Consider the following 26,253-nt stretch of genomic DNA (forward strand, 5'->3'; position numbering starts at 1 on the left):
GGTAATTCTGAAAAGTGCTCATGCTGATTTCGTCATAATTTCTAACCTCTTCTTTAAACCCTTTTCAAAGGTTGCAATTGTTCAACAAGTCTAGTTTAGTTACACATTTAACAAAACAGCCAATGTGCACATACACATGCTTCAAAATCTTTTACTTCCATAATGTACATCAATTGAAATTGTTTAAATCCATCTTTCTTTTAGCACTTCATTCTAGACAGTAGCAAACTGCTACCAAATATTCATCCACTCTCACAGGAAAGTATGCAAGGTCCTTTTCAGCACATAAGGTGCACCATGAAGTGCTCAATCTCCTGTTTTAATGGTATTCCAGTTTTCAGACCTATCATAACAGATGCATTATCAACACTATGTGACAGACAGGCAAATATGTTTATTCAGCTGAGTACATAGAGCTTTACATTTCAAAAGCAAACAAAATGCAATCACAGTCCTTGAAAATTTACACAAACTCATTAGATGTTTTCTTTAATTTCAGTTGCAATATTCTTAGACCAGGTGGTTGGATCTCGGATCTAGTAGCAGCAGTTAGTTTCCACAGTTAGTTGCCACATAGAAAGAGGGCGCTGACTCTCTTTAAAAATTACAGCTGCCAGTTGCAGGCTCCGAAAAAAAAAACGATAAGTGTTTGCCTTTTTATTTACATAATTGTTATTTTATATTGTACTTAATACGTAGTCTTATAGTTATAGTTACGCTGGTTATTTTTATTTTAATTTAGATAAACAGTTTTTGTAGATATACATAATACTTAATATACGTAAAACCGTTATTTCGTTCGAATCTTGCAGCCATTGTTTTTGTATATAGTTAGGTAGCTCTAACGTACAATTTATAGAGTAATACGTTTCACTGTTTCTATTAGATAGTGTAGTATTGATATTTAATTAATTTAATTTATTGATTTTATTAATTTAAAGTATCATGCCCCAAACTAGAGCAGCAAAGCAACGGGCACAAAGTGGCAGGAGTGCTGTGACTCGGGGGGAGAACTGAGGGGGGCGATTCTCCAACGCATCACAGCCTAAAAAAAAATGTGAAACATGTGAAATGTTTGCCGAACACTCTGGAACGGAACATGACATTGCCATGGGGGATGTCTTTGTGTGTGTGCGATGTAAGGAGTGTAAGGAAATCAGGCGACAACTCAGCGTTGTTATAGGCCTATATGAGAGTTTGAGGGACAGGGGTGGATGCCCTCGAAAGATCTAAATTGAGAGGCCCATCAGGCTCTCAGCTGCCCACATCAACGCCACAGCTTGCACTTGATCATCACGCAACACAGCGGCAACCCCCAAGGTAGAATGCGCTGGTCCCACAGGAACTAGTAGTTGTTGGTGACTATTGTCAGGGAAACATGCTTTGTAAAAAGGGTAGGTGGAACAGGACCAGGGTATGTCTGCCAGGGGCAAAGGTTGATGACGTTGTAGAGCGGATATCATCTTTTAAGGGCACAAAAGGTGATATAGTTGTACACGTTGGCACTAATGATATTAGGAGTAGGAGACCGGCAGAATTACTTAACAAATACAGGTCACTGTTGAACAAAAGCCGAGAATTAGGGTTGAATTTGAAAGTGTCTGCAATTCTGCCCAGACACGATAGAAGGGAGTATATGATGAGAGCCTTGTCGATCAATTCAGCCATGGAAAGAATGTGCAAGGCTCAAGGGGTAGAATTTTTTTCAGCCTGGACTGTACTTGTTAACAGGAGAGACTGCTTCTATAGGGATGGAATACACTTAAATAGAAAGGGTGCAAGAATATTTGCTGATGCTATCGAGGCAGTGTTAGGTGGGTCGGAAAACTGATAGCTTGGGGGGATACAAGGACTAATAGTTTAACAGTAGCCATAGGCAGAGGTGAAGGTGATTCTTGCACAACTTCTATTAGAATAAGAAGCGACCTGGAGCATGGGGTGTTGGGGGTTTCAGGGACGGATGGCAGTCATCCTGAAATAGGTGAGTATATGGGATGTGTTAGGATAACTAAGAATAGGAGTAGGAGCATATATACCAATGCTAGAAGTATAGTAAATAAATTTCATGGATTTGAAGTGTTGGTCAAGACAGCAAAGGCAGATATTGTTGGGATAGCAGAGACGTGGTGTCACACAGATATAAGGAATGCTGAACTGGAATTTGGGGAGTACAGTGTGTACAGAAAGGATAGACAGGGAGGAGGTGTTATGCTGTTAATTAAGAAAAACATAAAATCAAAAGAAGTGCATCCAGTTGATATAGATGAACAGTGCACTGTTGAGTCAGTTTGGTGTGACATAAGCACTGCAAAAGCAAAAATAAGAGTAGGAGTGTGTTATAGGCCTAATGACTCGAATGAGTACAATGAACAATTGTACAGAGCATTAGCATTAGTAGAGGCATATGATGCAAGAAAGCAAGCTTATTCAGCATCAGCCAAAAAAAAAAAAAAAAAAACCACTCCCATTTCACCCCTCCGTTCATTCGAAATACCTGTCCAGTTGAACTTTAAAATTTGTTTAGGCTATCAACTTCAACAACAAGTGATGGAAGTCGGTTCCACCAACCAACCACCCGCTGGCCAAAGGTAAATTTCCGCACATCTATCCGACATCCGTCCTTCCTCAATTTGAATTTATGCCCTCTGAGGTGATTATTCTGAGCAAGATGAAGAATCCCATTGGCATTGAGCATGCTCAAACCATTCAAAGCCTTATACACCTCTATCAGATCACCTCGCCGGTGCCTAGTCTCCAGACTCTGTAATTTGCAAAACTTAAGCCTTTCTTCGTAAGAGCAACCCTTTGTTCCATTCACTAATCTTGTTGCCCTTCTCTGTACCCGTTCCAGCAGCTCTACATCCTTCTTGAAATGAGGCCTCCAGACCTGTATACAGTACTCAAGATCTGGCCTAACCATTGCCTTATACAAGGGAATAATTACCTCCTTATCCCTGCTAGAAAAATTCCTGTATATCATTGACAAGACACCATGAGCTGCTCTTGCAGCTCGTCTGCACTGCTCAGAGAACTTCATATCTGCCTGCACAATTACCCCCAGGTCCTTTTCATTCTCCATCACTGTCAGTGTAGTACCGCAGAGTTGATACGTTGCTCTGGGGTTACTGTTTCCCATATGTAGTACTTTACATTTGTCAATGTTAAACTTCATTTGCCACCTCTCAGCCCATCTGTTCAACCTTTCCAGATCCTGTTGCAGCAGCATAGCGTCAGTAGTGTCCTTAACAACCCTGCCAACCTTTGTATCATCTGCAAACTTGGACATTAAACTTGATATCCCATCATCAATATCATTCATAAACACCGAAAACAACAACAGACCCAACACTGAACCCTGAGGAACTCCACTAATAACATTAGTCCACGTTGAGCAGTGTCCATTGATTACCACTCTCTCTCTTCTGCCACTCAACCATCCCCTTATCCATAGCAGCAATTTGTCTCCAATGCCACACTGTTCCAATTTGTGCAGCAGTCTTCCATGTGCAACAGTATCAAAAGCCTTTCTAAGATCCAAATATATAATATCAAAGTTATTCCCTGCATCCAGTTCTTTTGTGACTACATCATAGTATCCAATCAAATTGATCAGGCAAGACTTGCCCTTAACAAAACCGTGCTGCGTCTGAGCTATAACTGAATTCTTGTCTAGATGATCCTGCAGTGCTTCTTTAATGCCAGCGCCTCCATTAATTTACCTGGAACAGAAGTTAACTAACAGGTCTATAATTACTTGTGTCAGCCTTTGATCCTCCTTTGTGAATTGGGGTTACATTTGCAGAGAAATAGAGTGGGCTAGTAAATCGGAATGTCTTATAATGGGGGATTTTAACTTCCCAGATATTGACTGGAACTTGTGGGTTGGTCACTCACACACTAGTCAGACTTTTGTGGATTTATTGAATGATTGTTTTCTGCAGCAACATGTTCGAGAGGCAACCAGAGAAAGTAATACTCTTAATCTGGTTATCAGCAGTGATCATTCCTGTATTAAGAATTTGCAGATAAAGGAACCACTAGGTGGCAGTGATCACAGTGTACTGAATTAAAGATTTAATTACCATCAGGAGTAAAGGAAAGAGTTTTTGCTTCCGTAAAGGTGAGTACAGTGGTCTCAGACAGTTGTTAAAAACTCTGTACAGTGGGATCAACTGACGATGTTACCAACAGTAAATTCTAAGTGGCAAGCATTCAAGGAATTAATCGTGGAACCTATTAAAAGTTTCATACCTATTAAGAAATATTTTTCAAGGTTTAGGCCTAAATGGTTATCTAATGAACTAATGAGACTCGTAATAGAGAAGAAAAATGCATGGGATGCATATAAATTATCAAGCGACTCAGACGCCTATGGCAGATATAAGCTAGTCTGTAATCAGGTGACAAAGGAGGTTAGGCAGGCGAAGGCAGATTACGAGAAATCCTTGGCAAAAGATGCTAAGAAAAACAGCAAAGATTTCTTTACTTATATAAACTCTAAAAGGAAGGGGATGAATCTGATTGGTCCACTTGACATCGATGGTTCGACCGTTGATGATCCTGCTCAGATAGCAAACAAACTGAATGAGTATTTTGCATCTACATTCACACATGAGGAATTATTAAGGTTTGAAAATGCCAGAAGGTTATCAAATTGTAGCAGGATACTTAATGATTTTGGAATAACTGAAAGCAAAGTGGAGGAGAAATTGCTGAAGTTAAACATAAGAAAAGCACCTGGGGTGGATGGGATCTATCCAGTTATATTAAAGGAGGTGGCAAAGCAACTAAGCAAACCCTTAGCCATAATTATGAGAGCGTCCTTGGACTCAGGGGAGGTTCCCACGGACTGGAGATGTGCAAATGTATCCCCAATTCACAAAGAGGGATCGAAGGGTGACACGAGTAATTACAGACCAGTTAGTTTAACTTCTGTTCCGAGTAAAATAATGGAGTCACTGGTTAAAGATGCATTGCAGGATCATCTAGACAAGACTGCAGCAATAATTCAGACACAGCATGGGTTTGTTAAGGGAAAGTCTTGTCTGAAAAATTTGATAGGATATTATGATGTGGTTACAAAGGAACTGGATGCAAAAAATAATTTTGATATCATATATTTGGATTTCAGGAAAGCTTCTGACACTGTTGGGCATGGAAGACTAATTGTACAAATTGGAACAGAATGGTATTAAGGTTAAGTTGCTACAATGGATAAAAGGATGGCTGAGTGGGAGAAGACAGAGGGTGGTAATCAATGGGTGCTGCTCTTCGTGGACTAATGTTATTAGTGGAGTCCCACAGGGTTCGGTGTTGGGTCCTCTGTTGTTTTGTATATTTTTAAGTGATATTGATGAAGGTATATCAGGCTTAGTGTCGAAGTTTGCAGATGATACAAAGGTTTGTAGGGTTGTTAATGACAGTAATGCAACAGGATCTAGATAATTTGGGCAGATGGGCTAAGAAGTGGCATCTGAAGTTTAACCTTGACAAATGCAAAGTACTGCATATGGGTAGAAGTAACCCCAGAGAAACGTACCAACTGTGTGGTACTACACTTAAAGTGGCAGAAAATGAAAAATACCTGGGAATAATTGTGCAGTCAGATATGAAGTTTTCTGAGCAATGCAGACAGGCTGCCAGGGCAGGTCATGGGGTTTTGTCAGTGATATATAGGAATTTTGCTAGCAGGGAAAAGGAGGTGATTATCCCTCTGTATAAGGAAATGGTCAGGCCACGCCCTGAGTACTGCGTACAGGTCTGGAGGCCTCATTTTAGGAAGGATGTAGATTTACTTGAGCGTGTACAGAGAAGGGCAACAAGATTGGTGAGGGGAATGAAGGGATCCTCTTACCAAGAGAGGCTTAAGTTCTGCGAATTGCAGTGGCTGGAGACTAGGCACCTGCGCGGTGATCTGATTGAGGTATATAAGGCCTTGAATGGGTTGAGCACGCTGAATTCTGATGGGATCCTTCCACTTGTTCAGATTACGAACCTAAGGGGGCATAAATTCAAATTAAGAAAAGACAGATGTAGAATAGATGTGCGAAAATTTGCCTTTAGCCAGCGGGTGGTTAATTGCTGGAACAAACTTCCATCTGTCGTTGTGGAAGTTGATAGGTTGAATAAATTTAAGGAGGAACTGGACAGGCATTTGGAGGGAATGGTGTGATTTTTTTTTTTTTTTTTTTTTGGCTGATGCTGCATAAGCTCATAACACTTGCTTTCTTGCATCACATGCCACTACTACTACTACATTCGGGGGGGGGGGGGTGTATCCATTTTGTGAATCCTGTTCAAAACAGGAATTCTCTTAGATGTAGATCGAGGCCCAGGAGAAGAGATTTCTCCACGCTATAAACTGAGACAGGAAACTCCAACTTGATTATTTAAATTTAGTCTACAGCTGAAATTCCAAACTAGTCTTAATTTTCTACTGAAAAAACACAAAATTGATTTCCAACCATGTATGTATTTGGTGCCTGCAAAAAAGTAGGACGTAGCTTCAAACTTGTAATTTAGCCACTTCAGACAAAGTATATTGTTCCTAGAATTGGCTTAATTGAGGAAGCTTCAACAGCAAAACCATATACAAGGGGCATTCAAAAAACAAGTTACACCTACCATCTCTTGGTATAATTGTGCAACAAATGTGGCGCCTGTGTGGAATGGAGTTCATATCATGCACCCCCGGTAGGTGAGTTTCGTTCATGTAGTGGTAACAGTTATGTAGGAGCAAGCGTTCATAATGGCACGTCAGCTAGGATGTTACTCCAAGTTTGAAGGTACACGGAACATCAGTACGATTTTTGTGGGAGAAATGTCTGAACTGTTCCGAGATTCATCATGAAATAACGGCGGAGTATGGGGAAAATGCAATGTCATGTCCAGCCATTGTGAAAGGGTACCAGCAGTTTGAAAGTGGTCGCACTGAATTGATGCCACAGAGTGGTCCCATACAACATCAGCCATACAGTCCCGATCTTTCACCTTGTGACTATCACATCTTCGGCAAGCTGAAAGAACATCTAGGGGACAACAATTTGCAAACAATGAGCAGGTGTAACCACCAGTTCAACAGTGGCTGAATGACCAAGGAGTGGATTTCTATCATCAATTAATCGAACGTTTAGTCACATGTTAGGAGAAGTGTTTACAGCAACTCAGTGACTATGTGGAAAAGTAGTGCAAGGTATGTGCTTTCAATTGCATAATGTTACATACCTCAATAATTGTCTCTTGGGCTACAATGGTCAAATGTAACTTATTTTTTGAATTACCCTGAACATATTAGACCATACATAAATATATTATGAAATGTTAAATTACTTGCAATTACTTCTACTTTTTCTAAAGTAATGGAGAAATCAATTAACCACCAACTCTTAAACCATTAGAAACCTTCCATCTGATCAATGATTGCCAGTATGGATTCAGTCAGTGTCGATCCACTGGCTTATGCTACCCATTTATGGACAAATCCAATGGAAAAGTTCGGAGAAACAGAAGCAGTTGCTCTTGACATCTCAAAGGCTAGTGGCTTGACATCTCAAAGGATAGTGTTTGGCATAAAGGTCTTCTAAACAAGCTTCCATTTTATGATTTGCCAACTGTTTTTTTTTCTAATTATCCAGTTTTCTCTCTGACCGTTCACTGAGTGTGATGGTAGATGGATCTGTATCTTTTAACTTCTCGACTAATTTCCGTGTCCCCCAATGTTCAGTTCTTTCTCCCACTCTTTTCCTCTTGTATATTGATGACCTTCTTCCATTGACTGGAAATCCTATCCATAGTTTTGCTGATGATAGCAAATTGCATTCCACTTTCCAGTTTGAGAGACCTCACCCTGCTCAATCAGCAACTTCTCAAATATCTGCTACCAATTCCTTAAATGCTGATCTCCGGGTAAGTCTCCAGTGGGGCAAAGACAACTTAGTTGGTTTCAATCCTTCTAAAACTCAGTCCTGTCTTAGATCTCACAAAAAGGATTCTTCTGCTCATATGCTTATCTTTGGCGACACTCCGATTTCTAGGCAAAATGATATATCTCTTTGGGATTACTCTGACTTCTAATCTCTTGGCACAAGCACATTACAAATATTGCTTCCTCTGCATCAAAAAAATTTGGTTTTCTCTTCCAAACAGCTGTTCACCCTGTACAAATCTGAAATCCATACCATGCAATATTGTTCCCACATCTGGGATGGTGCCCCCAAAACCTCTCTCAGGCTTCTATATTCTATTCAGAAGAGGGCAGTAGGATTAATTACTGACTAATCTCTAACTGAGTCTTTCACACTCTCTGCCTCATACATGTATTGTTTTTGCTGCATGCCTTTTCTATAGATACTTCCATGGGCACTGTTCTACTGAATTGGCTTCTATAATTCCTGCTCGCTCTTTTAAAACAGTCAGAACATGTGCTGCCACTAGCCAACATCCATTTACTGTCCAACTTCAAACCAACTTTTCATCTTCCTCATTTATTCATTCAACTGCAGTTTTCTGGAATAATCTTCCTTCATACATATTTCCTGAAAATTAGTCTACAGAAGCTCAAGTTTTATGTCAACAAATATATTCTTTCATCTTCTCAACCTCCAACCCAAGCACGGTATAGGTTTTAATACCTCATATTTGGAATTTTCATAAAAAAAAAAAAAAAGGTGTCCACCGATTGTGAAATGACAATTACTTCATGCAATATGGATAGTAACCATCAGCTGTGGACTGCCCTATGAAATTACACCAGAAAGTACCAGCACCAAGCCGACCGGGCTAGTTGGGTGGGTAAAGTGCCTGCCTGGCAACCCAAAGGTCGCGGGTTTGAATCCCACCTCGGGCTTGGATCAAAGTACTGCAAAAACCTTGGGAGGTGCATTATGGCCACAGAAGCCGATGCGCCAACAACTACCAAGAAAAAAAAAAAAAAAAAGAAACCCAGCACCAAAATACACTCTCACTCACTCACTCTCTCTCTCTCTCTCTCTCAGATCACTGATGTGAGAATAACAACAATGAAACAGTGGCCATCACAGAGCTCTTACCTGACTTACATATGGCATATGAGAAACTGGAATACTTAATAACAACACATGAAATGTTGCCCTTTTTAACTCTGCAGATAAATGCTTTGAAGGAGGAACATAGATCAAAATACCAGCTTCCTGCTAATTATTAATTATAATTATTAGCCATATGGTGCAAGGAAGTTGAGGCTTTTGCTGCACTAGCCAGAAAAAAAAAATTTGGAGTTACCTTGAGAGAGAGAGAAGTAGAAGGGAATCACCAAGAAAGAGAAGAATGATGATATCTAGCTCAGGACCCTGGGTGTGCCAAGCCCATATTCACTAGATGTGAGCCTCTGGGGTTATTATTATGTAAGGCAAGTAATTACATAAAAAATGCTGAGAAATAAACTTAAATCCAAAACAGCATTGGGAGTTAGTGATAAAATAAAATAGCAGCATACAATATAAAAAAAAAAAAATTATAAATAAAACTAGATAAATCAAGATATTTAAAAATATATTACTTACAAATTAGTATGTTTAGTATCAAATTCTTCTAACAATGCTGTTAAGTCTCCTATAAATCTTGAACACTGTTGCTGGTATTTCATGGATGATGATGTCAAAGACAACCACAAGGGTGATGTTAATCGAGGTGCAGTATACAAATCTTGGAGTGACTTACGAAGCTTGTGTAATGCCTAAAAAGAGAAGTATACAATTTTGGCAAAGTATTTTGATAATACTTTAGCAAAATTCAAGGAAGTCTCATAGTTGTATGCTATGAAAATTCTTGCTGTTTGATATTTTTACGATTAAAAGCTGTTTGGAAGTGTCTCTCTCTAATGCAGTCCAAAATTATCACTCCAGTAATATAGTGGCAGTAGATTGCCCTTGCTGTTTATGAAACTTTTATATCATTTAGAAGATTTCAGTAAATCTTTTGAAAATGAACACAGACATGAAATGCAGTTATGACCTTAACTTCAAAATTATTATAAATTAGGCAGATAAGCAACAACTGTGTAGCAAGAAGGTATACTGCACCGAGAGTGGCTAATGTGGTTAAAAAAAAAAAAAAAAGATTGCTATTGCTATGTACATAATTCATTCACTCTAAAAAGTAGTTGCATTGTAGAAATTTTCCCACAAATGAGAGGGGAGAGAAAAAAAAAAAAAAAACAGAAAGGAATGACACACAAACACATAATGCAAGCAAACAGCCATTCTTCAAGAATAACTAAAGAATCTAATATTCTATTCAGCTGAACTTAAAAAAAAGAAAAGAGAAAGTATAAACTAGGATAACAGAGGTAGCTGAACATGCTTTCGAATGCTCCCATGCTTTTAATGTAAAAAAATTTAAATGATTGGGGGGGGGGGTATCAAAATATAAGTAAACAAATGACACTGCACATATAAAAATTTAAAGATAGGAAGTAAACTGAAATATGGAGAGGGATATAAATCCACTATGGATGCATCTATTTAGCAACAGGAAAAAAAATATCATTAAAAAAGAACTGATTGTTTGAGGGTAAAGTGGGGTTTCTGGACTTCTCTGATCTGACCAATCAGGGATCAATCAATCAATCTCTCTCTCTCTCTCTCCTGGAAATTCTGATCACCGAGAGGAGTGTTGCGTGTGAAGCCATTAACAAAGGTAGCAGTGTAATAGTGAATTAATTTATAGTACTCTTAATCCCAATCCTCAATTCCTAATATTAGTACTTAACATGGGGTACCATGGATAATATACTACTTCTGCATAAGGTACTGAAGAAAATTAGAGTTATACATTAACAGAGAGAGTTAACACCAAGTTTAAAAGTTCAGGAATACCCTCTAATACTTTAAGAATCTTCAGGTTAAGGAACCTTTAGGCGGCAGTGATCATTGCATGTTATAATGGGATTTATTCAAAGAAATAACTACAATCAAGAGTAAATGAAAAGGATTTTGTTTTTTCAAAGCAGATTATTGTTCAAGATTTAGACCAAAATGAATGTCAGAAGAAATGATGAGCTTTTAGCAGAGGGAAAAAAAAAAAAAAAAAAATACATGGGATAATTATAAATTATCAAGGGATACAGTCTTATAATGAGTATGGACTACTCAAACTAGTGCGTAACCAAGTAACTGATGGAGTTGGGTAGGTGTAAACCAGTGTTTCTCAATTTTTTTTTTTTAATTATCACCCCCTAAAGGGCTTTTTTAGTATTTTTTTCCCAATTGCCCCTCCCCCCATGAAATTTTAAACAAAGAAATACTTCATACTTACTCTTTTTATTCAATGGGATCCCTGAGCCTGATGTTTCTTAGCTAAAAGTTCAATGTTCGGTATGATGTTAGTAAGTTTAATTTTAATGTCTCCTCTTGAACATATAGCAATCCTGTTTCTTTCCTTTGTTAATAATTTATTTACTGAACTAAAATCACTTGCAACCATATAAGATGTTGGAAAACAAAGAAGTACTTTGGCCATTTCAGACCACATTGTTGGATAAAGAAGTTTAGTTCTTTTTGATTCCCACAACTCAGCCATTCCACCTTTTTCAAATTTATATTTGCATTCTTCGTTACATTTTAGTTCAATGAGTTCTTGAATTTCTTCGCTAGCAGACCTGGCATCACATCCAATTAGATCTAACATCTGTGGCTTCACTTCAAATGGAAATAAATCTGAAAATCTATTTTCCATTTCAACTTTTAGAGAACACAAATGGTCTGAATAATTCAAGATCATTCTCAGTGAAAGATTCGTTGATTTCAGCTAACTCTTGCATACCATAAAATTTTTTTCTTATTATATTTCTTTCAAATATTTTCAGTTTTTCAGTGAAGACTTTTAATACGCATTTGCAGTCTATCACTGTAATTAAGGAGGTGATTATTCCATTGTATAAGGCAATGGTCAGGCCACACCTAGAGTACTGTATACAGGTCTGGAGGCCTCATTTCAAGAAGGATGTAGAGCTGCTGGAACGAGTACAGAGAAGGGCAACAAGATTAGTGAATGGAACAAAGGGGTGCTCTTACGAAGAAAGGCTTAAGTTTTGCAAATTACAGTGTCTGGAGACTAGGCACCAGCGAGGTGATCTGATAGAGGTGTATAAAGCCTTGAATGGTTTAAGCATGCTCAATGCTGATGGGATTCTTCCTCTAGCTCAGAAAAAATCACCTGAGAGGGCATAAATTCAAATTGAGGAAAGACAGATGTAGGATAGACGTGCGGAAATTTGCCTTTAGCCAGCGGGTGGTTGGTTGGTGGAACAGACTTCCATCCCTTCTGGTGGAGGTTGATAGCCTAAATAAGTTTAAGGCTCAGCTGGACAGGTATTTTGAACAAACAGAGGGGTGAAGTGGAAGTGGGTTTTTTTTTTTTTTTTTTTTTTGGCTGATGCTGCATAAGCTTGCTTTCTTGCATCAAATGCCTCTACTAATGCTAATGCTAATTAATTTCCCTTGAAGTGATACTTGATTAAGTTTTCGAAAAATCTAAGCCATATAATATATTGTTTTTGTGTTCACTGATCTCCTTTGCTAAATCTGTCTCCTTCACTTTCTAAGAAACTATCGTATCAAAAAGGTTTACACATCTTCTTAGACAGTTTCCATTAGAAAGCCATTTGACTTCTGTATGTAAAAGAAGCCTCACATACTGTTCTTCATTATCAGCACAAATTTTTCTGAAAAGGTGATCATATTTGCTATGTAACTTTATTTTATTGATGATTTTTATAACTATACTGAGATTGATAAAGAACTGGACTAATATTTTTTGCAATCAGATGATGTCAGTGCACAATTCAGTGTATTGCAAGAACCTCGGGACATAATTCCTTTCCTTTAAGTGGGCTATAAAACCTTTACACCTTCCAACCATGGAGATAGCACCATCAGTGGCACAAGACAGCAAATTTTCCAATGGTACTTGTTTTTCATCAAACCATGTTTTTATAGCAACAAAAATGGATGCTCCAGTACAGCCAGTTTCTATAGACTTTACAAATATCTCTTCATGCAATTTACAATCATCATTGAAATAGCAAACGTATGCCATTAGAAGGGCCTTATTGTCAATGTTTCCATCAATCATTCAGATTGATGGATTCATCAATCTGAATAGTAAATTTTCTTGTTTTTAGTTTTTCAATTAGCTGCTCTTCAATGTTAACTGACATCTCATTGATTCATCATTGAATTGAATCATTGCTCAATGGCAATGCTTTTAAAATGTTGGAAGGATTTTGATACATCACTGTTGAAATTAATGTCTAATGTGGTCGTATAACAGTCTCAGCAACTGTATGAGCAATAACAATTTTTGCAATGATTTCTGCAATTTTATAAGACAATCCACACCATTTGTTTGCATGTTCTTCTTAAATAAGGAAGTAACAGTGTTACATTGTTCAAAATTCTGTTTTAAAATATTCAATATGTTTACCAACTTTATCAGGATGTTTCCTTTTTAAGTGGTCTAAAAAGTCTTGATGGTTTCATAACTCCATTTGAAAAGGAAGTATTACACATAAGACAGACTGAATCTATGGGGCTTTCAATAAAACCACAAGCTAGATATTCATCCAGCTACTGTTGACACTTTATTTTCAGCACTTGACATGACTGATGATGGGTTTAATAACTACAAAGAATTAAATAATAAAATATAAACTATTTTTATTTAACTCTCATAGCCCATGTCACTCACAAAAGCACTGTGGATCAAAAATAAACTACACGAGGAAACAATAAATCAATATTACCTGTCACTTAGAAAATAGAAACAGTAGGCTGAAACATTTTCTCGTCCCATCCATGCCTCATATATTGACCAATTAAACAAAAGAATAAATAAATAAATAAATAAATCATGCCGCCGCCAAGGTCACAACTGTTGGAAAGGGGCAAACGCCAAGGATTGCAGAGACATCACCTCTGAAAGCACTTGGTAAGTTAATGCCTATGAAAAGCAAAGATGGTTGAATTAAATCATGCCCACTATCTCCCTTTTATCAAAATATCTCACTCACTCCTAATATAATATACCTATACTATATGTTAAAAATCAGTTGTCTCAGGGAAAAAGAAAACCCAACAAGAGAAATTAAATATTAAGGAATAAGATTTCATCAGGTAGGGTTGAACTTTGAAGGGCCACAAACCATTTTAATACCAATGATTTTTTTGCCCCTGTTGAGAACCCCTGGTGTAAACAAAAGCAGCAAGGAATTATCTGCACATGTTAATACTAAAAGGAAAGGAACAAATCACATTGGTCCACTGGCTATGAATGGTATGACTAATGATGACCCTTTACAGATTGCTGATAAACTGAATAAATATTTTGCGTCTACATGAAGTTTACAGAATTGAGGTTAGCACAAGTCTACTGAATATGGACTTTAATGATTAATAAATGATTTCATAATAAGAGAAAATAAAGTTGCAGAGAAACTGCTGCAGCTAAAAGTGAATGAAGCACCCAGAGCCAATGGAATCCATCCAATTATATTAGCTTGGCAGTGGTGGTATCCTTGTTATCAAAATGGTAGAAGTAGTGGTAGATCACCTGAAAGGTGCCCAACTCACCCACACCCTACTAAACAATGCCAATTTTTCAACTTTTCTTAATGAGTTGCTGTATTATTTTAATAAAATATTATTAAAAAATTAACACATTACAAAAATATTAATTCTGCTGAAAAAAAATAAAAAATTAGAAACATTCTCAAGTTTGAAACATCATTGTGCACAAAATTTCAAACATGTGCATATATTTCTGCTTATTATGTATATAAATATTATAATTAAAAATATTTATTCAATATTGTTAGTTACTTCCATTTCAGATTTATTTCCATATTTATTTCAAATTTGCCATATGAAATTTCAAACTACAGCCACTCCCTGGCTTACGTAATACTCTACTTATAGAAATTAGACTTTACGAAAAGTTTTATTTTTTTTTGCTGGCCAGTACAAACAAAAAAAAAAAAAATAATGGAAACGTATTTCGCATCCCATAGGAATTAAATGGAGGTATCATTATCATATGTTCTGTTATAAGAATCAATTTTGAACACCTTTGTGATATTTTTCTAAAACACATTTCCGGAGGTCACTACCAATAAAACAATTTGCACTTTCCGGTTTATTGGGCTTTTCTGTTAGTGCCATCTACTGTAAACAGGTGGTAAACTCGATCTTATTGCATTTGCGATAATACCAATAACTGGAATTCTGTGGGTTTTTATGTTATGGTAAAATGAGTTTCCCCTTCACTGAAATCTTCAATCATATAAAAAACATAAATAAATTTTCAGAGTCTTCTCTTCATTCCTATTAACTTATTACAATGGTGAAGGGAAAGGGACCAACGGAAATTGCAAGAGCTGGCAGTGCTAGGAAATGAAACAAATTTGATTTAGAAATGAAGATGATTAATTAAATAGCAAGACAAAGTTTGTCATCTTTTACACTGAATTAGGTTTTGCTGCTTCAACAGTGAATACTATTTTAAGGGACTGTGTGCATATAAAAGAAATGTTAAAGGATCAGCGCATTTAAGATCAACAGTGATCACAAAAAGCGTTCAGGTGCTACATCGAAAATGGAAAAGCTATTAATAATATGGATGGAAAATGGGATTCAGAAACAAGTGCCCCTGAGTCCAATGGCCATTCAAGCAAAAGCAAGAAATATTTGTGAAGATATTAAGGATAAGTACAGCAAACCCCAAGCCAAGTTTGTGGCAAGCAATGGGTGGTTTAATAGGTTCACACATTGCGCTGGTTTCCAAAACATTAAAGTATGTGGCAAAGTTGCCAGTGCCGATTCTGCAGCTGCAGAGAAATTGTGATGTGTTGGAAAAAACACCTTCTAAATCTCCACAGCCCTCAACTTCTGCAGCAGCATGCTTATTAGCTGGAGAGTTAATCCTAGCAACGATGCTCAAAAGGTAAAACTTGCTGACATTATGCATGTCTCCTTTCTCTTTTTGTAATTTTATACACTTTTGTATTTTTCTTGCGTACGAGATAAAAAAAAATTTAATAAATAATTCTATTTACAGGTTCGTCAAACATTTCTTTTTTTGTTTCAATCAAATTTGCGAGTGCTGCATAAGCATTTAGGGAAATTCCGACACTACGAGTTCTGCAGAATGCAACCCTTATGTAAGTTGGGGAGTGGATGTACATATCTTGCTTCTCTCAGTGTGGTAACCATCTTGAGGGAATATTGAGTATTGTTTTCCCCATCTTTAACATGCGAAAACAACAATAAATCTTTCAAAAACAATTAGAAAAATATTGGTACAAATGTTTAGGAGAGGTAGGTAACATCTAAAGGAATGTGAATCGCATAGGACCCATAACCGGAAACGTCACTGTAAGTCGGTAGTCATCGCACGGTAGTCACCGCACGAAGAGCATGCATCGATATATGAACAGCGAGTTGGCAGACATGCACCTAGTGTTTAGATTAGCAGAGGGCAATGGACAAGCTGCTCAATGAATTTATGGAGAATGCTTCCCAGACAGACATGTACCGGACCACAGTTTGTTTGCACATGTGCATCAAAATTTGTGCGATTATGGGTCATTTAGAGGTAACAAGAGTAGTGCGGGCACCACGTTCGACACGAACTCCCGCCATGGAAGAAAGTGTGTTGAATGCTGTCCAGAATAATCCTACTATCAGCACACGTGCCATCGCCTCTGCCTTAGCAGTGTCTCGTTGCAGTGTACAGCATGTCTGGCACGGCAATTCCTTACACCCCTTTCATCTCCAAAGGGTTCAGTTACTGCTCCCCCAAGATCATCCTGCACATGTGGCTTTTGTGCAGTGGTTTCTCCAAGAAAGTGTTCAAGACTTGAATTTTCCAGCTCATGTTTTGTTCACGGATGAGGCTTATTTCACTTGGGAAGGCTTATTCAATCAGCACAATGCTCATGTGTGGGCTCACGACAACCCACACGGTGTGCGCCCCCATGCGGCACAACATCTCTTCGCAATAAATGTGTGGGCAGGTATGGTCGGTGACTGCTTAGTCGGCCCATACCTGTTATCATCCCGCATGAACTCCACTAAATATCGGATCTTTCCTGAACAAGTTCTACCAGGGTACTTGACGATGTTGCAGCAAATGTGAGATGCAACATTTGGTTTCAACATGACGGGATGCCTGCCCATTATGGAAGGTGTGTTCTTGACCATTTGAACAGGCATTTTGGGCATCGATGGATTGGACAAGGTGGACCCGTTGCCTGGCCCCCCACGCTCACCTGATTTATTGAGCCTTGATTTCTTTCTGTGGGGGGCCCTCAAATCTATCATGTATGAATTGCCTGTGGAGACAGAAATGGATCTCGTGGCGAGACTCGTCTGTGCTGCTGCTACTGTCAAAGAAACTCCAGGTGTGTTCGACCGTGTCTGCCAATCCCTGTTGCATTGGTGTCACACATGCATCACGTCTCATGGTAGAACCGTCGAGCATCTGTTGTAACATCATGAAATGCATCCATCTCTTACTCCATTGTTAATATTATGTCAAATAAATGTTTGTCTTGTGTCATTTTTGCTTCTTGTGCCTCTGCTACTACTTTCCCGTTACATTTCCAGTTATGGGTTCCTATGCGATTCACATTCCTTTAGATGTTACCTACCTCCCCTAAATGTTTGTACCAATATTTTTGAAGCACCCGGTATACTAAATTAGTGGGAAAATTATGCAATCTGAAACTATAAAAAAAAAAACAAAAAAAAAACAGCATCGGTGTTTGTCAGGTATCAACACCACCCTTGTAAAGATAGTAGCAGATTACCCGACAGGTTCTCACATGAAATTTCTATATGAAAACCATTAAAAAAAGAATCAATTCACAAGTCTGATTAGCTACTATGAGGTTGTCAACTAAAGAACTGGAGGCAAAGAATAATTTTGATATCTACTCAGATGTCAGTAAAGCCTTTCATACTATACCACATATACAATTTCCATATAAATTGAAGCAATGCAGCAATTAGAGAGAATTACTACTATGGATAAAGCAACAGTAAAGTGGCAGGAGCCAATAGGTAGTTAAATGGTCACTACTCTTCATGGACTAGTGCAATGAGTGGATTTCTACAGGGGTGAGTGTTGAGTCAATTATTGTGTTTAAAATATGCATTCAATGCTATGACTTTTTTTTTTTACTGGTACTGTATAAGACTTGCTCTATTGCATCACAATGCCAATTCCAAACAAGTGCATCTGGGGGGAAGGGTTGCATCCATTAAATATGGTTGAAACATCAATCATATTAAATGGATGCAAGTAAATAATATATGTATAGCAAATAATATATGTAACTGCAGAGAGCGAGAGACTAATATCCTCAGTTTCCTTAACTTATCTATAAATGAAGGCAAAATTCCATGAGTAGAAACAATCAGGATAGTTTAAAATCAGTGGCTATAGAAAATGCTATAGTTCAACATTTCCACAGAACAAAAACGTTTTTTCCACAATGTACCACATACACTGGAAATGCTGTAGGTGTATATGCAGAAGCCACCAGGGAGGGGGGGGGGGAGTATCACAGCCTACATTTCAGAATTAATTATTCAGTTGCTATATAAAATCTAAAATATCCCATACAGAAACATTTTAATTGCACCTGGCATTGACTAATATTTTTGTCTAGCTACATAAATGAATTTATGCTAAGCACTGGAATTAGTTATAAAAAAAAAATTTTATATAAAATAAATTTACAAGTCAATAAAAGTAAATTTTCACTGCATATTTTTTATTTATGATTTTTGAAATCAGTTATTTTTATCCCTGGATCAGAAGACATACCAACAAGAGCGGTTCCGGCAAATTGGCCACTCTTGATTTATACTGAATTGGTAAGATCTATAATGAGATAAACAGATAACACCAAAGGATGCTTAACATAATTTTATAAGTTAAAGAAACAAGTTCTAAGTGGTGTCTCATATGAACAAACATACCTCCAACTTTCAGAATTCAAGAATCTGAATAATTTTTGAAGAGATCCAGCAATGAGAATGCTCCCGAACTACATTCTGGTACTGTCCAAATGGTATTCTCAAACTTTTCTCCCAAATTAATGACAACTAATCAATATATGTCATATATTGAACTACTTCAATTACTGCCTTAAAATTAAATCAATTTTTCCCTCCACAAATCCCTCACCTCACAACATGTCCAGTCCAATTTCTCTTCTGCCTGCTGATTATTTCAACCAATTCTTACCCAGAATGCAACCAATTCTTACCCAGCCTTTTCAAAATCTTCAATTTATCTTTCCCATCTCCCTCCATACCCAAAACATTCCAACCTTCTAATATCTTTTATTCTCAATGTCCACATCTCTGCTACTTAATACCACACTCCATACCAATCTTTTCCTTAAACAAATTCATAACTTTCCCACACAATATTCTTCACTACTGAAAAAGTTTTTACCCATTTCTATTCTTATTTCTCTGCTGCTCTTTGTTTTTCCTTCTAATATTAGGCTTCCCAAATTAGCATACCTCCTTGAGTTAGCATACCAGCCTATAAAATTACCCAAGAAAATGACTGTCAACTATTCTCTCTCTCTCTCTCTCTCTCTCTCTCTCTCTCTCTCTCTCTCTCTCTCTCTCTCACAAACACAATGTGGGAATTAAGTTGCTTCCTTGTTTAGCAGCAGTGCATATTATTATTGTATTCAGATTTTACCACATTTTTTATCTTTCATCTTTAAACATGTTTGCTGTCTTTTATATTTCCAAAGGTCCTTTATGTGTACTGTGGGGCACTGGAACAAGTAGGCACTGCTTTTTAGCAGTAACACCAGATTAATAAATGATTTTATAATAAGAGAAAATAAAGTTGCACAGAAACTGCTGCAGCTAAAAGTGAATGAAGCACCCAGAGCCACTGGAATCCATCTGTTGCTTAGAGCAGTGGTGTCCAACCTATGGCCTGTGGGCCGGATCCAGCCCGTGATTAATTTTTTTATAAGGCCCGCAGAACTAAAACAGCATCGATTGCCACTGCATGTACAGGCATGCAAGTGTCCAGCTCGACTGTGTCAAACAGGTACATGTGGTTCAGGGCAGTCATATGTATGCTAAATACAGTTATGTATTTTGATATAGCTTGTTCATTGTTTGTTATTTGTTATTTGGATTTTAGGAGCATTAGCAACTAAGGCCATATTGCTCCGGGGATATGCGGTGGTCATTCCCTGACCTTTCCGCATCCTCCGTATTTGGTGGTCACGGGCTCGAACCCCGGTCTAATCAAGAAGCGTGTGCTACGCACTGCTGCTCCTGCCCACCTGGCTACGGAGGCGCCCTTGTTCATTGCTTTGAATTATTAATCTGTACTGAATTTAAAAAATCATTCTTAAAAATGTTCCAAAAGGGGAAAATCGATTTGAAGTAGTTTTTGATCCAAGGAGGACTGAAGACTATTTCTTCATTGATTACCACGAAAGAGCAGTGTGTTTGGTGTGTCAGGAGACTGTGTGAGTTTTTAAAGAATATAATTTAAAACGACACTGATTCAATCATAAATCTTATGATCAACATAAAGGAGTGCTGCAAAAGAAAAAAGTGTTCAAAATTACAAAACGAATTAAGAAAACAACAAAATATATTGAAAACATATCAGTCAAGAAATTTACCTGCTGTACGTGCCAGTTATCAAGTTGTACATTTGATCGCTTTTGAAAGTAAACCGTTCAATGATAGTGAATTTGTTAAGCATTGTTTGTTAAAAGTTTTTGTGGAAGAAATTTGTCCAGAGAGAGGAACAATGATACAAGACATTAGTTTGTCTCGACAAACAATTATGCGAAGAGTAGAAGATATTGGAAAGAATTTGTTCGAACAACTTTTGGAAAACATAAAACAAATGAAATATTTTAGTATGGCACTGGATGACAATACTGATGTAAATGACACAGCCCAACTCCTCGTCTTCATAAGTGGATTTAATGACAATTTTGTACCAGTTAAATTTAGCTGATCTACAGAGTATGCGCGGAACAACTACAGGTGAAAATCTTTTTTGAAAATTTTTGCCAATCTATCGAAAAGTTAGAATTAAATATTGAAAACCTGGTAGGAGTCACAACTGGCAGTGCAAAAAATATTATTGGTAAAAACATTGGACTTATGGGTAAAATAACCAAGGAAATGATAGATATCAGAGCTGAAACTCCGATTGGAATTCACTGCATTGTGCATCAAGAAGCTCTCTGTGGGAAAGTATTGGATTATTTCAATTGTAAATTTTACAAGATCACATGGAATTGATGTGGCTGTTGAAACATCATCGAATGTTTCAACACAGAAAAAGTGAAACCAATAAAACAACTATCAAATATGGAGTGTCTGTTTGATCTTGCAATTCATACATACATTTCTAGCCATTTAAATGCTCTTAATTTAAAACTACAAAGGAAAGGAAAATTGTCTGATTTGTTTGGTGACATCAAATCATTTCAGAATAAGTAATTATTTAAATCTCAGTTGAGCAAGACAATTTAGCCCACTTTGAATGCTGTACTGAGCTAAAGGAGAAACACATTTCCAAAGAACCGTTGCCTTTCGTTATTACAATTACTTTTTGACAAATTTGAAAGTCGATTTTCTGATATAAAATCCCATGAAAAAACAAGCTTTTGTTTGAGAACCCATTTACTTCTATGGCTGAAAACTACAATCCCAGATTGAAACTTGAAATTATTGATCTTCAAGCCAAAATATAATTCAAAAATAAGTATATAGACTGCAAAAATAAACTATTTGAATTCTACAAGGCTTTTCCATCCGAAGATTTTCTGCTAATAAAATCAAATGTCATGAAAATGGCTACTTTGTTGGGATCAATATATGTTTCCAAGCAGATTTTTTTTCACTTGTAAAATTAAATAAATATTTAAAACAGAATAACATTTTTTTTTTTTTTTTTTTTTATGAAAACCCCAAACACAAGAGGTAACCTCCAACCCATGCACAGTACTATAGGTACGTATTTGTTGGTATTTGCATGGTATTTGTTGACATTAGACTTTAACTTCTATACACTGTAAATTTCAGGAAATACGTATGAAAGAAGGTTGTTCCAGAAAATGGCAGTTGAATGAACAAACGAGGAAGATGAAAAGTTGGTTCTGTGAGTTTGAAGTTGGACAGTAAATGGATGTTGGTTGGTGGCAGCACTTGTTCAGACTGTTTTGAAAGAGAGAGCAGGAATTATAGAAGCAATTCAGAAGAACAGTGCCCATGGAAGTATCTGTAGAAAAGGCATGCAATACGTCTATGAGACAGTGAGTGGAGAGACTCTGTTAGAGATGAGTCATTAATTAACCTAACTGCCCTCTTCTGAATGGAATCTAGGAGCTTGAGAGAGGTTTTGGGGGCACTGCCCCAGATGTGGGAACAATATTCCATGGTAGGACAGATTTGTGATTTGTACAGAGTGTTTGTTTGTTATTTGTTTTTAGGAGAGCATTAGCAACTAAGGCCATATTGCTCCGGGGATATGCGGTGGTCATTCCCTTGACCTTTCCGCATCCTCCGTATTCGGTGGTGATGGGCTCGAACCCCGGTCTAATCAAGAAGCATGTACTATGCACTGCTGCTCCTTCCCACCTGGCTATGGAGGCGCCTTGTACAGAGTGAACTGTTCAGAAGAAAAGTAACGCCGAGAGTGAAAGAGAAAACCAAGTTTTTTCATCAGGTTAATTCCCAAAAGAGATATATATCATTTTGCCTAAAGAAATCGGAGTGTCACCAAAGATAAGCATAGGAGCAGAAGAATCCTTTTTGCAAGATATAAGACAGGACTGAGTTTTAGAAGGATTGAAATCAAGTAAATTGTCTTTGCCCCACAGGAGAATTACCCGGAGATCGGCATTTAAGGAATTGGTAGCAGATTTTCGAGAAGTTGAAGCTGATTCAGCAGGGCAAGGTTTCTCAAACTGGAGAGTGAAATGCAATGTGCTATCAGAAGCAAAACTATGGATGGGATTTCCGATCAATGAAAGAAGGTCATTAATATACAAGAGGAAAATAATTCAGGGAAAGAACTGAACCTTGGGGACACTAGCATTAGCAGTGAAGTTAGAAGACAGAGCCATCTGCCATCACCCTCCGTGAGCAGTCAGAGAAAAAACTGGATAACCAATTACAAAGAACATTTGGCAAACCATAAGATGGAAGCTTGTTTAGAAGATCTTTATGCCAAACACGATCGAAAGCCTTTGAGATGTCAAGAGCAACTGCTTGTGTTTCACCAAACGTTTTCATTGAATTTGCCCATAAATTGGCAACATAGGCCAGAATATCATCAGTGGATCACACTGACAGAATCCATACTGGCGATCGTTGATCAGATGGAAGGTTTCTAGATAGTTTAAGAGTTGACAGTTAAGTGATTTCTCCATTACTTTAGAAAGAGTAGAAGTAATTTGATGGGAGGAACTTGTCACCCTTTTTAGGAACTGGCTGGATATGAGCAAATTTCCAAGCAGAAGAAAAAACACCTTTGGAATAAGAAAGTGAATAAAGGTGGCATAGAACAGGAGTAAGTTCAGGAGTGCAGGTTTTGAGAACAAGTGGGGAAATACCATCAAGACCTGGAACTCCATCGAGAAATACCATCAGGACATAATCTTCATTATGTATTGAGATTGGCGTCACAAGTTTTCAACCAAATTTTGAACAATTATTTAAAAATATCCAGCCTCAATCATCTCATTAAATGTTAAGTTTTGTCCAGTAAATGTTATTGTGTATTGTACTTAATAAAATTTCTGAATATTTCAATTTTAGGTTTATCATTATATTTATTTTTATTCACATTAATATTGAAAAGTAGTGATCCTTTTCAGATTGTAAATTTTCTAAAATGAGCATTTTAAAAGCAAAAGTAGGGTTTTTTTTTTTTAACCTCTTCCTGAAACATTTTTTTCTGGAAAATGTGCTGTAATGGATTGACTTTTTTTATTTTACAGATTAAAAGTATGCATCATGTGAATACTCAATGTATAGTTTTTGTGTTTTTTATTAATTTTTTGTAGAAAATACTTGGGAGTAATTAACACATTTGGGTTATCCTGAGTTATCTCGTGTACACCAAAAAGTGAACAAATTATACAGATGATTTTTTTTTTTTAATAAATTAGCGCTTGAGCTAAAAGAAAGGCACAGAAAAACCTCTTCATTACTCATTTATATAAATAAATTTATAAAAAATCAAGTGTAATGCACAAGCAGTAACCTCCCGCCACAAGCAATAATCACGAACTAACTACATTCTGACACACAGCCTCCACAAGTGGACAGCAGGGTAAGAGTTACTTATGGGCAGCAATTCAAGAGGGTGCCAAAATATTTTTCGATATTGTTTTCGTGGGTTCAGAATTCTAAATTTAGGACGGCAAATTATATTTTTCTTACTGGTGGCACAGGAATGCACGCTACTGTTCTCATGTTGCTGTACAATATAAGCAAAACGAAAGCCAGGCGTAAGAAAATCCTGAGAAATCCTGGGATCTACCTGGCTAATGCAAAATTAGCCAGATAAATGCCCGAGAAAATACATTTCAGTCCTAAATTTGGAGGTATTATTGTTTGCTTTGGGTACTATTGTATCCTGAGATATTTCGTTTAGTTCCAAATAACTTTTAAAACTAAAAACAAGATACCATAGGATAATCCATGTAGGAGTTAAACAAAAGTGAAGTACTTAAAAAAATAAAAAGTCATTTTTATAATTTTAATAAAATCTAAAAAATAAATCACTGACATAGATCTGTTGCACATAAGTGTTGGGAATTTTTTTTATGTATAGCTTGAAAAGAAAAAACGAAAAAAAAAAAAAAACTTTTACGAGTAACAAGATATAGAAAATGTGACAATTTTTCTCGAATCACTCTGTGCAGCCCGGAAAACAAATCTAACTTTGAATACGGCCCCCATACAAGAAAAGGTTGGACACCACTGGCTTACAGCATTCTAATATCAATGAATACATTTGAACATGATTCAGAATCCACATCACTTGAATATAATTCTATTTTACTATTAGATGACATATTATAAAGAGCTGGTGTTTTATTTTTCCCAAACTAAAGAATTAAAATTCAGCACACAATCTTCAAAAAATTTTACCTGTTCTTTTGGAAAATACTAAGCTAGACAAAATAACGTCAACTAAGCAAAGAACAAATGAAACTGTAATATAATTCTACAGCAGTCACCTGTGGGATATATGCATATGGCTATTTGCAGGTGGTTTTCTTGTTTTCTCCAACAAATGTAGCAACCTCCATTTTGGATGCAAGCACATTATATCGTCTCTTATCTAAGTCTGGGCCTTCTATAAATGCCATGTGCACATTCATTGTTGGATTGGCCTGGGTTATTTGATGCATTTGTTTATATGACTCAGCAAATGGGTTAACTTGTCGCAGCATCTCATCCAATTGTTGCATAACTCCGGCCATAACACCCTTGATTTGATTGTTTTTCAAGCAGTTTTGTTGTTGATTCAGCAGAATTAAAAATATAAAGTTGTCCATATCCTAACTTATTTGCCTCATTTGGATATAGCAGTGAGACCAAATGGTAAATTTGGCCGTGTATTCTAATCTCTGCGCCTATTGATGCGAGCGCCATTGCTGAGTTGTATTCTTATATATATATATATGTTCTCTGCAGTTATTTGCTTCAAATGTATCCCTGTAAGCAGCTCTAGTAATAGAATAAGTGTCTCAGACAGTGGATCAAGTGAAACCTTTCCATCATGACAGCATTTAATGTATTTATTTGATGTGTTTAACTCATGTCCCCAATATCTTGCTTTGCAACAGTTGTAATTCATATTTCCTATGTCATGCTTTTCCACATTAATTACAGCTTGATTATTTGCATCCAACTTGCTATTTGATTAGTCCTACAGTGTTTCACCCATCTCATTTTATTTCCAATCTTGCAGATGATGCAAAGGTTGGCAGGGTTGTTAATGGCAGTAAAGACAGTATGCTACTGCAACAGGATCTAGAAAAGTTAGGCAGAGAAGTGGCAACTGAAGTTTAACATTGACAAATGCAAAGTACTCCATATGGGTAGCAGTAACCAAAGAGAAACGTATCAACTGTGTGGTACTACACCAGGAGAGGAGGAGAATGAAAAAGACCTGGGGGTAATTGTGCAG

At 37.1% G+C, this 26,253-nt stretch overlaps 1 protein-coding gene across 1 annotated transcript in view; it reads right to left on the bottom strand.

Moving 5' to 3' along the window:
• Positions 1-9,535: 9,535 nt before the first annotated feature.
• Positions 9,536-26,253, bottom strand: part of LOC150081486 (folliculin-interacting protein 2-like) — a 122,846-nt gene continuing 106,128 nt past the window's right edge. The window contains exon 10 of the mRNA XM_090380222.1: positions 9,536-9,712. Coding sequence (XP_090236348.1) covers positions 9,536-9,712 — 177 coding nt within the window. The remainder of the gene's footprint in view (positions 9,713-26,253) is intronic.

The sequence above is a fragment of the Mastigoproctus giganteus genome, chromosome 8 (genome assembly GCF_048544385.1).
Source record: "Mastigoproctus giganteus isolate SK-2022 chromosome 8, ASM4854438v1, whole genome shotgun sequence".
Classification (NCBI taxonomy): Eukaryota; Metazoa; Arthropoda; class Arachnida; order Uropygi; family Thelyphonidae; genus Mastigoproctus; species Mastigoproctus giganteus.